This window comes from Nesoenas mayeri, assembly GCF_963082525.1.
Source record: "Nesoenas mayeri genome assembly, chromosome: 5".
In the NCBI taxonomy this organism is placed as follows: Eukaryota; Metazoa; Chordata; class Aves; order Columbiformes; family Columbidae; genus Nesoenas; species Nesoenas mayeri.
The window spans coordinates 2,820,113-2,833,801 of record NC_137548.1 but is presented as its reverse complement, the minus strand read 5'-3'; the positions used below and the strand labels follow the sequence as shown (position 1 = coordinate 2,833,801).

The window sequence follows — 13,689 nt, the reverse complement described above, 5'->3', positions numbered from 1 at the left end:
GGGGAACAATTTCTTCCCCAAAGGGCTGTGGGGCATTGGAACAGGCTGCCCAGGGCAGTGCTGGAGTCACCATCCCTGGAGGGTTGGACAGATGGACATGAGGTTCTCAGGACATGGGGCAGTGCCAGGGGTGGGTTATGATTGGACTGGATGATCTTTTCCAACCAAAATGATTCTATGGTGGTTAACACTCTTTTTCTCTCCTTCCTCTCGGGGCGGCAGGACCAGGACACCTCGGCGAGTGGCTGAAAGCCGCACAACCTGGGAAGGCAGCACTGGGCTGCAGTCCCTCCCCAGCCCAAACCACACACACCAGCTCCTCCAGCACAGGGATGAGCCCAATGACCCTGCTCTTTTCTTCTCTCTGCAGAGCCAGCTTTCCCAGGCCCTGAATGGGTTGTCAGACAGAGCCAAGGAAGCGAAAGAGTTCCTGGTCCAGCTCCGCAACATGGTGCAGCAAATCCAGGTACTGTGTCTCCTGGCCGAGGAGCAGCCCCTTCCCCGGGAGATGAGCTGCTCTCTGCAATCCTCTGCCCTGGCTTGGCTTGGTGGGTGCTCTCCCAAAGGGGCCCACAATCAACACCCCCCCGCAGCCCTCCCAAAAACTGCTGCTCCCAGAGCTGCCTGTGTCATGGAGCAGAGACCCCAGCCCTTCCCTTCTCTGCCATAGGCAGATCCAAGCATGCAACAGGATGGACCAAACCTGTTGCTCACCTGCCACGGCCACATCTGCCGTGAGCCAAAGGCATATAGGCACCCCATGTGCTGATGTATAAAAATGATCCATGTGGTAGCATTTAAGAAAAAATCAGGTTTCCCAACTGGAGACGTGCCCTGGGCTGTAATGCTCCTTTCTGACCCGCAGGAGAACAGTGTGGAGTTTGAAGCCTGCCTGGTGGCCCAGTGTGACGCCCTCATCGATGCCCTCAACAGAAGGAAAGCCCAGTTGCTGTCCCGGGTCAACAAGGAGCACGAGCACAAGCTGAAGGTGAGTCCCTACCCAGGGAGCTTTCTGCGGGGTTGGAACCAGATGGGGATGAGGACCATGGTGCTGTTTGCTGGGGTGAAGTGCTGTGGGAGGAGCAGGGAGGTTGCTGGAAAGCTGCTCTTCTTGCTTTTCACATTGGTTGAATTCCATTTTGCTGCAGATGCCCAGCCCACCCCGAGCATGATGGGCGCTGAGCAAAGTGCTGCTTCCTCCAGGTGGTGGTTCCCGCTGAATTACTCCGTTACTGGGCTAATTACTCATCATTAGGTCAGCAGAGCCACACACAGAGCACCCACAGGCTGGAAAAGAACCTTGTTCATGTCCCGTCTTACTTCTGAGCCACTGGCCTGATCCCGCAGGATGCTGAGTGCTTGGAAATTCTGCTGGCTTCAGCTGAAATCCTGGGGCACTTGGTGCCATGAAACACCAGTTTTGTCATTGGCAGGAGTAAGAATCATTCCTTTTTCTGTTCTGTGCTTGGTGAGCACCTCATGGCTTCAGGTTGCACCAAGCGGTGAATTGTTGGCATTGGGGTAGCGGAGCTACATCTGTCAAGATGGATGTTGAGGTCAGCTCTGAAAGTGGGCTTGTGGCGTTCCTGTAGTCACTATGCTGTGTCTTTTCAGCTCGTTTGGGGCTAAGAAGGGAAGCAAAGGGCCAGATCCCACCTGGGGGCAGTGGAGCAAGTGTAGCAGTGTCTGGTGGACAAGGTAGTTGGGCTCTGGCCATCACTGATACCGCACAGCTGAGGCATTTCACACCGACATCATTTCATGCTTCCAGGATCCTTATTCCAAGGGCATTTCAGTGTTCGGGCTACAAACATCTGTGTCTCTTCTCTGGCTCCGCTTGCATCCTGCCTTGATCTTTCTTTGGGCTCCCAGGAGGATTCCTGGACCTACCTCAAATGAGGGAGGAGGCCACCGGTCTCTGGTCCGCCTGCAGATGATGGACACCACAGCATTTCCATTGGGAAACAGAATCATAGAATCATTTTGCTTGGAAGAGACCCTCAAGATTATCAAGTCCAGCTGTTAACCTCACACTAATGGGCTTATGCAAGTGTCCAGGACGTGCCGCTGTCGGCATCGCACGGGGTTGTTATCACATCGCACGGGGTTGTTATCACAGCAGCTCCGCTTCTCCCAGCTCCATCCAGAGCCTCCTTTCCCAGTAACAAGAAGCAAGTCACCATGGAAACATCCACCTGGAAAAGCTCTGCTCGAAGGACGTGCGCTTGTGGGATTCAGCACAAACCATCAGGATCTGTCCTGCGGATTTTTCCATCTGGGTTTTTCCACCTGGGTTTGCAGCACCGCTCCCCGTGACACGTCCCTCTGTCCCCAGGTGACCATGTCCCGGCCACCCGGGTGCGGAGGCTCTGTGTCCTCCAAGTGACATCCCCGGCAGGACTCGGGCTCTGAGGAGCCGGGGTTCAAGTGAGGCTGAGTGCCTTGAAAACCGCTAATCTACCCAAGAATTAAAATGTAGAGGAAGGTGAAGAAGATATTTAAGTCGAGCGCAGATGTTACTGCCTTCTAGGAGCTGGATTAACATGTAAATTATAGTTAATGTCATCTTGCAGGGAAGAAAAGCTCTTGAAATAAATTTCCTATTTTAAGGTAGTGGTGAGGTGCTGTGAGTGCACAGCAAAAGTCCTTTTTATAGGTTGTAATTAGCAGCCAGGTTCTGGCTGATGCCTCCATTGCACTTAAATTTAATAAAAACGCCCACAAATAAAATGCGCGGAGCTGCCCAAATCCCCTCGCCAGCTGAGCCATTACCCTTTTCCCAGAAGATGCCGGTGCTTAGTGAGGTGTGTTACCCACATGGCTTCAGGAGAGTTTATAAAATATGTAATTCCATGCAAAATTCATGGCAACCTGGTTTTCCGGGCAATCTGGTGAATCCTGCAAGTCCTTTGAGTCTTCCTGAGGCTGCCCCTCAAATGTGGAAATCCCTGGTGCACGAGGACAACCGCAAGATGCTTAAGGCCATATGGAAAACTTATAGGCTTCACTGGCCCCACTGGGTTTAGACCGTGCCTTTGAAGGCATGGGAGATGTTTACATCTTATTTTTAGAACCTTTTATTCCCCTAATCAAAGCAATTAATGGAGTCTGACTGTTCCTGCCTGCATCCCGCTTCTCTGGTGTGGGGCGCAGAAGCTGTAAAGCCACCAAGTCCCGTAAGATCCCAACCAAAGATCCCTCTTCTTGCCTTGAAAAGGGTTTGTTGGCGGCGAAGGGAAACGAGGATTTCTGCTGTTGGCTCGCCTGCTGTGTAGATGCTGCAATTAAACCGCTGTTTCATGCTCTAGTTCTCTGGATGAATAGGGGCTCGGTCCCCGAAGGGGATGGCAGAGTCACAGAAGGGCAGGATCGCTGCTTTGGCTGCGGTTTCTGAGCACCTACAGCTGCTGCCTGGGCTGCCTGGGGTCAGGCTTTGAGTATCTCCAAGGCTGGAGACTCCGCAGCCTTTCTGCTCCGCTCTTTGACCACCTTTATGGCAAAAATCCCCCAGCTTTTACTTATGATAAATGGAATTTCTTGTATCTCAGTTTGTGCCCTCATGCATAACGATTTACGTAGCCTCGGTGGCACCCTGCAGCAAGCACTTCCACTCCGGACCAGAGGTTTATTAGCGGGATAATCCGCCAGGAAGCTCAGTAATTAATGAGCCTGGAGCTGCCTGGCGCTGGCCTCACCTCACCCGCGGCGGGAGCGCGCAGGACACAGGGACAAAGCCGGGGCTGCTGTCTCCGGGTCCGGGTCCCTCCTTCCCAACAGGGCCAGGAGCCTCGCGGTGCCCACGCTGGCACCGGGGCAGTGGTGGCAGGACCCCCTGCCCCACCTGTGACCTGTCCCTTGACTACAACGGTGACAGGGAAACACATGTCCAGGGCTGTACTGGGACACCGTGCCTGTCTTCACTGAGGTTGTTCAGCCTGGAGGAGAGAAGCTCCAGGGAGACCTTAGTGTGGCCTTACTGTACTTAAAAGAGACCCATAAGAAAGATGGGGACAGACTTTTTAGCAAGGCCACTTGTGATAGGACAAGAGGTGATGGTTTTAAACTAAAAGACGGAGATTGAGGCTGGACGTGAGGAAGAAATTGTTGTCCCTGAGGGTGGTGAGAGCCTGGCCCAGGTTGGCCAGAGAGGTGGTGGCTGAACCATCCCTGGAGACATCCCAGGCCAGGCTGGACGGGGCTCTGAGCAACCTGAGCTGGTGAAGATGTCCCTGCTCATGGCAGGGGGGGCACTGGATGGGTTTTGAAGGTCCCTTCAACCCAAACTGTTCTATGATTCACCGAACAAATGCTGTTTCTCGGAGCCGTGTGTTCTGGCTGCGGGGAGCAGATGGCAATTCTGCTGGTAATACTTCGAAAGCATCTACTCAGGCAGGGAGAAGCTCACAAATTCATTATCCTGGGCAAACCAGACAGAGATTTAAGCTGCAAAGAAGATAAGAAGATTGTTATACCAATCCCATCTTTACTGTCTTCCTGGCGGCATGTGCATTTCCCCGGAGAGGGGTCTCACGACAGAAGGACACCGCGCTTCTGGGCATTCGGGGTGTGATCCCCACTCACCGCTCTGCAGCTCAGCAGGCCGGGAATGCAAAACCTTACTCTGGCTCAGTCAGGATTTGCTCAAGCAGCGAGCTTAGGCTGGGCTCATCTCGTGCTCAGTGGTAACACTGCAATCTGCAGCCAAGAAACCCAACATCACATGGCAAACAACCCTTGCAAGAGCAGAACGACCCCCCGGCACCTTCTCTGTGGGGAGAAGGGATCAGATTGATGCCAGGGCTGCTTTGTGTTGCATGGCAGGGGCTGCAGGTTGTTGCACGGGTTTGTACCTGCTCTGCACCTTATGGATCCCACCCCAAAGGACTGACCATCCCCATGGAGAAAGGAAACCCAGGGGCTTGCCCACGCTTTCAGAAAACATTGGTGTAGGAGTCATAGAATATCTCCAGTTGGAAAGAACCCATAGGGGTCATTGAGCCCAACTCTCTGCTCCTCACAGGACTGCCTGGCACTAAACCATAGGACTAAGAGCATCGTCAGGCTTGGGGCTGTGACCGACCACCCTCTGAGCTAAGAACCTTTTCCTCGTGTCCAATCTGCACTTGAATTAACATCTCTATAAATGCTTGTGTGATTATAGCGCCTAACTAATGTAACTAACCTGGGACAAAATCAAACACTGCTACTTCCTTGAATTCCAGAGCAATCGAGAATGATCCATCACAAACTTAGTCATGGCAATAACTGTTCTGAATTGGTGCTGCACACTATGAATGCCAGGAATCAGTATTTTTACCTGTTTTTTTAATGGACCAGATACACTTTATATATTACAAAGATAAGAACCCAAATAGAAGCGCTATCACGCATTCTAAGACGAAAGCTGTGAACGCTGGGCCGAGGTTGTCACACGTCGTTGCCGTCTGACCCGCTGAGCAAAACCACATCTGCAGGACTCACCGTTCCCTCTGCTCCCTCCCAGCACAACCATTCCAGAGCACTCAGGTGTTAGAAACCAGCACTGAATTAACTCTTTTACCTCCGATGACAGCATTTGAGGCCAAAATCAATGTTTGCCCATCGCGCTGGCTCAGAGCGATCCAGCATCTCTGCAAGCCTCCGTACAGATGCCTGGCTCCTGAGGAACAATAAGGGAGCTTCTTCTGCTGCCTTTTCTGCCCTGTACATGGGGTGCGGTGGCTGCAGCTCCCTGCCACAGGCTGGGAAAATAGGGCTTGGATTGTTAAAGCAATCATAGTTGGCTCTGCAAACAGCAAGTCCCTAAAAGATTAAAAAGGAGCCAGCTAGGAGGGTGTTTCATATATTATAGCATTTCTCAGAAGCAGGTATGTTGTCCCCGAGTTGCAGGACTGGTGAGTCTTTTCTTCCTGTTGGGTGATTAAATGATAATTAAGCAACGCACAATGTGATTGATTGCCCTGCAGGAGTCATCGCCTCCCGTGAAACGCCGGGTTGTTCCATCCAGGAGGCTGGCACGTGCTTCATTTTGCCTCCCCAGCGCTCAGACCAGGCGGGATGCTCACGGGAGGAGCTGCTTCTCAGCCTAGGGCAGTCGTTCAAGCTTCCAGAAGTGTTAATCGCCGCTTCTTGGAGCTTTTTCCATCACACTGCAGGTGCTGATGGGAAGCTCGTCTTTACTGCCTGTAACATCCTGAATAGCCACAATCCCTAGAGCTGCGTAGCTTTGTTCAGCCTCTACACAGCTTTAAAGCTCTTCCAGGAAATATAAATATTATCTACCATGGGCACGTTCCTCTAAAGCATAAAATATCTCTTCCTGAGCTGTTCTGCCAATCTTTGTCAGCCGCCAGGTCCTGGGCACGTGGTAGGGATCCCTGCCATGAGGTGCACAGGGTTTATCTCCTCTCAGCAGCACACCTGAGCTCTTCCCTTGGCTCCCAACAGAGAAAATGAGGCAATTCCGTACCGTGGTCCATCTCAGCCGATGGGCAGATGAGCATCTCAAACAGATCGTTAGGCAGAGCAGAAGCTGAGAGAGGTGATGTGTTCGTTCCTCATGGAATCCCAGGCTCACCCCTCACTCGGGGCCATTGAGTGCAGCTGCCCCAGAGCCAGCCCCACAGCCAAGGAGTGATGGGGCAGCCCCATGGATGCTGTGGGGCTGTGCATTTGCTTTGTGTGGACTTCCGAAGCTGTCTTAATTAAAGACAGAGCGTGGAACTGCCCTGCTGCTTTCAATAATTACGTGGATTAATAATTTTGAGCTAAACAAACCTCATTCTTCCCCACGTTTTCAAGGATCCAGAATTCTGTATCATGGCCAGTTCTGCCATTTTCTCTTCCCCTGAGTCTCTGTCTCCCTTTGTGTCACGCTGTCTCTGTGCCCACATGTCACCAGAGCCTGTTTGCTCCCATCTCCCAAAACCCAGCAGCTCCAAGCGACGCCGCTCTCCTTGTCCCATTGCAGGTGGTGCGAGACCAGATTTCTCACTGCACGGTCAAGCTGCGCCAGACCACGGGCCTGATGGAGTATTGCCTGGAGGTGATCAAGGAGAACGACCCCAGCGGCTTTCTGCAGGTTGGTTACACCCAGAGTGATGTGCCACAGCTTTTCCAGCCATAAAACCAAGGGCCAAGCTCTCATTACCTCCAGGTTCACAGCAGGACGTTGCTTGCTCTGAGCACAGGGTGGCAGCAGGCGGTGCTGTGTGTCTGGAGCAGTGATCGTAACGCGCTGTCTCATGGTTCTCCAGCACAAGATGGGCAAACAGCACTTGAGAACAGCATCCCACTGTTCATGCGTGGACTGGTCCCTTTGGTAGCGAAATCTGCCTTTAAAATAGTCCCCAGAGCTCTCAGGGTCCCTGTGCCAGTCTGAGCCTGAAGCAAGGGGCGATGGTGGAAACCCCTCACAATAGGACAAGGGGTGATGGTTTTAAACTAAAGGACAGAGATTCCGGCTGGACATGAGGAAGAAATTGTTGTCCCTGAGGGTGGTGAGAGCCTGGCCCAGGTTGGCCAGAGAGGTGGTGGATGAACCATCCCTGGAGACATCCCAGGCCAGGCTGGACGGGGCTCTGAGCAACCTGAGCTGGTGAAGATGTCCCTGCTCATGGCAGGGGTGGCACTGGATGGACTTTGAAGGTCCCTTCCAACCCACACTATTCTATGAAACCACAAGTGATGTCCCAGCTTTTGGCAGTCAGGACCAGAAGAGGGAGCTCCGGGGGGGGACAGGGCAGGGACAAAGCCCAGCCCAGGTGTCCCTCGGGTGCTGAGGCTGCTCCTTGTCACCAGATCTCGGACGCTCTCATCAGGAGAGTGCACCTGACTGAGGACCAGTGGGGAAAGGGGACGCTCACACCTCGGATGACCACGGACTTCGACCTGAACCTTGACAACGCTCCTCTGCTACAGTCCATCCACCAGCTCGACTTCGTGCAGATGAAAGGTAAGAATATTTCCAGTGCCTTTCAAAAGCCCCTCTCTGCTCATACTGATCCAACTCGTCGCAGGGAAGGGGCAGCAGAGCAGTTTTGCATCTTCTGCCAACAAAACTGAGCACCCCAGAACCAGAGTTACACCGGTTCCTGTGTATTTTGCACCCCTGGGCCAGCCATTTGCCTCCCTGTCTTGCATCACTGGGCTGCTGTGTGCCAGATCAAGGTGCCGGGAGCTTGGTTTTGTTATAGAACGTGCTCTGCAGTGCCAGGAGAGCCAGGCTGGTCCTGCTCAGCTGGTGGAGGTTGAGACCATGGTCTCAGGAGCATCACAAGGTGCTTCCCAAACCTCTGCTCACACACGTTTGGTGCTGGACAGCATCTGGCAGGGGACAGCTTGCGAGCTGCCCTCCAAATACAAAGACACAAAGAGCCACGCCACTTAGCTCAGGCTCTTTCCTCTCTCTCCTTTCCTCCCTGTTGTTTTAGACCTTTATTTCAGTTTTAATTTCCTCATTGTGCTCTATTCCCTCTGTGCTCCCTCTCCCGCACCACAGCGAGCCGCTGCATTCACATTGCTTTGCAGGAAGCAAAAGAGCCGCTGCAACCTGTGAGCAATTTGCGAGTTGGCAAGTCCCGGGAAGCCGACAGGAGATGCAGATGGGCTGGGAGGCAGGGAAGCTCAGGGGACGGGCTGGGGGAACAGCGGCTGGAGAGCTGCCCGGTGCAAAAGGACCTGAGGGTGTTGGTGACAGCGGCTGAACATGAGCCAGCATGTGCCCAAGTGGCCAAGAAGGCCACCAGCATCCTGGATTTTACCAGCACTGCTGTGGCCAGCAGTACCAGGGCAGTGACCATCCCTGTGCTGGGCACTGGGGAGGCCAGACCACGAATCCTGGGGTCAATTCTGAGCCCCTCACACCAAGAAAGTCCTTGAGGTGCTGGAGTGAGTGGAGAGAAGGGAACGGAGCTGGTGAGGGGCTGGAGCACAAGTGTGATGGAGCGGCTGAGGGACCTGGGGGGTTCAGCTGGAGAACAGGAGCTGAGGGGAGCTTGGAGCCAGGGGGGTCGGGCTCTGCTCCCCAGGAACAAGCACCAGGAGCAGAGGAAACGGCCTCAAGTTGCGCCAGGGGAGGTTGAGGTTGGATGTGGGGAACAATTTCTTCCCCAAAGGGCTGTGGGGCATTGGAACAGGCTGCCCAGGGCAGTGCTGGAGTCACCATCCCTGGAGGGTTGGACAGACGGACATGAGGTTCTCGGGGACATGGGGCAGTGCCAGGGGTGAGTTAGTGGTTGGACTCAATATTGAGGGTCTCTTCCAACCAAAATGATTATATGATTCTAACACAGGAAAAGCAGAGGAGCTCTGTGGAAGTCTCTCCCCACTCCTCCTCCATGCTGCCAGCAGCCAGGGTTCCACTAACTTGTGTTTAGTTTCCTCCCCAGTGCCGGCTCCCCCGATCCTGCAGCTGGAGGAGTGTTGCACCCACAACAACAGTGCCACCTTGTCCTGGAAGCAGCCGCCCTTGTCCACGGTGCAGGTGGAAGGCTACATCCTGGAGCTCGACGACGGCAACGGCGGCCAGTTCAGGGTAGGTGCTGGGAGCACAAAGCCGGTCCCAGCAGCAAGCTCTTGCTCCTGGCTCCGGTATTGCCCCGCTGTGAAGTGACCAAAACGTTCCCCAGACTTCTTGCAAGTCCTCTCCTTCCTTGGGAACACAAGACTCGCTGCTGTGTTGCTCAGAGGAGCTGACAGTGCCAACAAGCTGCCGGCTCTTCTGCAGGGCAAAGTTATTTGAGGGAAAGGAAATAACCTTCCGAGTGACCAATATGACTTGCAAATGCAAAAAAAAACATATTTGAAGCTCCGTCTTTTTAGGTTGCTAAATATTTCATGCAATGTATGCTAATTGCCATGAAAGACTCATGGCTTGCCAGCTGCCAGCAAGCAGAGGTGTTTAAGGCCTGAGGGCTTTTAAATTGCTGTAATTACACAATTAAAATATGATTTTTTTCTCTAATCCAACATGCTAATAATTATCCTGGCGTGTTCACATCCACCGAGAGCGGGCGCAGGGACCAGCCCATCACATTTTCTGAATTCATTCACGAGAAACTCAGGCAGGCAGGAGCCAGAGCAGAGTTGAGGCAGGAGAGAGGTGATGTGGGGGGATCTGGAGCGAGAAGGGAGCAGGAGGTTGGGTGTGGGGACACCAATACGCAGCACAGCCACCCTGGCAAGGTGAGGGCAATTCCCCAGCACACCAGACTTCTCTTGTCCCACCAGTGGTCGAAGGGGCTTGGAGGTGCATAGTGCTGCTGCTGTTATAGGACCATGTTAATGTCACATCACTGATCTCACCTAGTTCATTAGGACACCTACCTTGCTCTCCTCAACCCCAAACACTGACCAGTCACTCTTCCCAGGTCTGCTGTGGCTTGTGACACAGCTCAGGGTCTCGGGAGGGCTGGAAGCCATCATCACCTCTGCTCTGCAATGCAGCGGAGCATCCGGGTACGTGAGACATGAGGAAGAAATTGTTGTCCCTGAGGGTGGTGAGAGCCTGGCCCAGGTTGCCCAGAGAGGTGGTGGCTGAACCATCCCTGGAGACATCCCAGGCCAGGCTGGACGGGGCTCTGAGCAACCTGAGCTGGTGAAGATGTCCCTGCTCATGGCAGGGGTGGCACTTGATGCACTTTGAAGGTCCCTTCCAACACAAACTCTTCTATGATTCTATGACCCCTATAAGCTCTGGGGACATGCACTCACCTGCAAAGAATGGGGCCAGACTCCAGTGTTGGCTCTGGAAGCAGCAGCACCCGGCAGCTAGAGCAGCACAACCTGCCTGTGCAGAGTCTCCATCAAGGGCAGCAAGCAGGGCTTTATTGTGGGATCTGCTAATTACAAGTCAATGATCTGTGAGTTGAGTGTCTCAGTAGCCCATAGGCCCATTCACCACCATCCCTGCTTGCCCAGCTTCTCTGAGCGGGGCTACGGCAGCAGCAGTGTGACATGCCCATGAGTCAGTGCCCAGTCGGTGTGATCACCTTGTCTTCTTTCAAGGAACACTGTGATCCTGCCACCAACAGCATGTAAAATTGTTTTCTGCAAGGATGTTTCTGTCCTGAGTTCAGTATGTATAGATTCATTTCCTTTGGGATTCAGTGTGAGTTCAGCTGGGATTGATGTCTTACAACTTACTTGATGTCTTATGACTTATTGGAGGGAATCCAGAAGAGGGACACAAAGATGCTGAGGGGTCTGGAGCATCTTTGTGATGAGGAGACACTGAGAGAGCTGGGGCTGTTCAGCTGGAGAGGAGAAGCTGAGAGGGATCTGATCAATGGGATCAATATCTCAGGGTGGGTGTCAGAGGATGGACCAGACCCTGTTCGGTGGTGCCTGATGACAGGGTGAGGGGCAACGGGCACAGACTGAAACACAGGAGGGTCCATCTGGACATGAGCAGAAACTTGTTTGCTGGGAGGTGCCAGAGCCTGGCCCAGGCTGCCCAGAGCGGGTGTGGAGTCTCCTTCTCTGAGACATTCAAACCCCCTGGACCCACCTGTGTGATCTGCTCTGTGACCCTGCGTGAGCAGGGGGGTTGCACTGGGGGATCTACAGAGGTCCCTTCAACCCCAACCGCTCTGTGATCCTGTGTCTTGATCCAATGTGAACAGCATCTCCTTCCCTTACAGAAACTGGTTTTATGGTGTCAAGGAACAACTCATAGGACCATTTTACCCTAGTTTAGCCATATCCAGTGCCCATAAATCTGCCTCGGGTAGCAGAGCACGGCCAAACCCCACGTGTCACAACCAGGAGCTCTTCTCCCACCCCTGGCACTCCATGCTCAGGGCACTAACCCTGTGCTTGCTTTGCAGGAGGTGTACGTGGGCAAGGAAACCATGTGCACGGTGGACGGGCTTCACTTCAACAGCACGTACAGCGCCCGCGTCAAAGCCTTCAACAAATCGGGGGTCAGCCCATACAGCAAGACCCTGGTCCTCCAGACATCTGAGGGTAAGGCGGCGTGACAGCCCCGGCCCCGGCTCGGACACGGCTCACACGCACGCGTGGGGCTCCTCCAGCACAGCCCAGCTTAGCATCGCCATCAGGGAACCGCTCCGCTGGTCCTCCGCTGTTGTACCAAAAACGGGGTCCACCCGGTGTGCAATAAGCCAAATTTTAGCAGACGGAGATGAGAAATGGTTTATTACAGAGTTGCGCAAGGCTGGATGCTGGAATAAAGCCAGCAGGCCGGAGAGAAAACTAGCAGCCATTGTATACAAAATCTTATAACTACATTCACACCGTCAGGGCCATCCTAGAGAGCCAATTGGTTATACATTTATGGATTGGTTTCATAATCATTTTAGCATAAAATGAGCAACATTCAGCTAAAGGACACTATCCAACAGTCTCAAGTTACATGTTAAAAAAAGACTCAGCTAATGGTGCAGACTTCAAAATTCTAAAGCTGCAAGGTCAGTAATCTCTGTAGTTTCTGATTAAGTGTTTTGCAAGTCACTCTTATCTTTGTTAGAGGAGCAGACTGACCTAAAACTGAGAGGAATTACGTTTCTGTAGGTTAACAGTTGCCGACAGGATTCATCCTTTTAAGTGGTAACAACTCCACCACTACCTCAGCAATCATTGCAGGAAGGGCAGAACTGATGGGAGGAAGAAAGGTTGGGTCAGGAGCCTCAAACAGTACCAGAATTTCTCTTTCACCCCTTTTCCTTTACAGAAGATGAGGCATCAGTGAGAGGCATCCCGCAGAGAGGTATTTAAAAACTGGGTTGCAGCAGGGGTTGTGTTACACAAAGGGACGCTCGGATGTTTCCATGAGTTCCATTTAAAACAAAACAAAACTGGCAACGTTGCTCTGAGACACTAAGGGCTGCACAATGCCAAAGCCACACAATGTCCCCTCCAGGCCCTGGCAGCGCAGGACAGAGAGCAGAGCGACCGCACGGGTGTCCTTGCAGACCCACAGGACTCGCAGCCGGCCACACCGGCATCGTCTGCACCATCCCAGCTCGGTCGGAATATTAAATACTCCCTTGCAGCTTGCGGTGGAGTCTCCCCGCTTGACTTTAAGTACATTTGTCACACCAGGCGCTTAATCCGTCACGGAAAATGGGCTTGTTTCTGCCGTGCAGGTGGAGAACAGTAAGGTTAGCTCTGAGAAACGAGGTGGGAGCCAGACGCAGCGGGCGATGCCGCTCTGGAGGAAGAAATCAGCCCCCACTGCCACATCTGCTGCCCCAGAGCCTTGTGCCCAAGGAGAAACCCCTCCTGGGGGGCTTTCCACGCTTGGTGGAATCCCTTTTTCTTGCTCCCGGAGTAAAATGGCTCTTTTCCGAGCTGTGTGATGGTTTTGTTCCGCAGGCAGCTGGCTCTAGAGCAGCAGTGTGTTCCCGCAGCCCCAGCAGCTACCGGCAGACATGGTCTGTGCTCGGGAGGGGACACTGGTGGGGTGAAGGAGGGTGTGAGAGCCCTCTTGCCATAGAGCATCTCTGGTGGCTTTGAGCAAGGAGGAACAAAGGGTTTTCTGCTGAAACAGTAGAAAACAAAAGCAGAGCAAGGCTATGCAGAGCGTTTTCACTCGGTTGCCTGCGCTTGTCTGCAGGAGATGACCCTTCCAGTTGAGAAGGGGCACGTGCTCAGTTTGGGTGCGTGGGCAGGACAGGTTGGCGAGGAATGGACTCAGGTGTGACAGAGGTGACGGCAAACCTGTGA

At 53.3% G+C, this 13,689-nt stretch overlaps 1 protein-coding gene across 2 annotated transcripts in view; it reads left to right on the top strand.

The window, feature by feature from the left end:
* The window catches only part of TRIM9 (tripartite motif containing 9), a gene marked incomplete at both ends in the record, with an annotated part of 64,231 nt that overhangs the window by 38,223 nt on the left and 12,319 nt on the right, over positions 1–13,689 (top strand). For both annotated transcript variants that reach the window (XM_080345550.1, XM_080345549.1), the window contains 6 exons: positions 371–466; positions 866–988; positions 6,971–7,081; positions 7,801–7,954; positions 9,378–9,535; positions 11,829–11,967. In XM_080345550.1, coding sequence (XP_080201676.1) covers positions 371–466; positions 866–988; positions 6,971–7,081; positions 7,801–7,954; positions 9,378–9,535; positions 11,829–11,967 — 781 coding nt within the window. The remainder of the gene's footprint in view (positions 1–370; positions 467–865; positions 989–6,970; positions 7,082–7,800; positions 7,955–9,377; positions 9,536–11,828; positions 11,968–13,689) is intronic.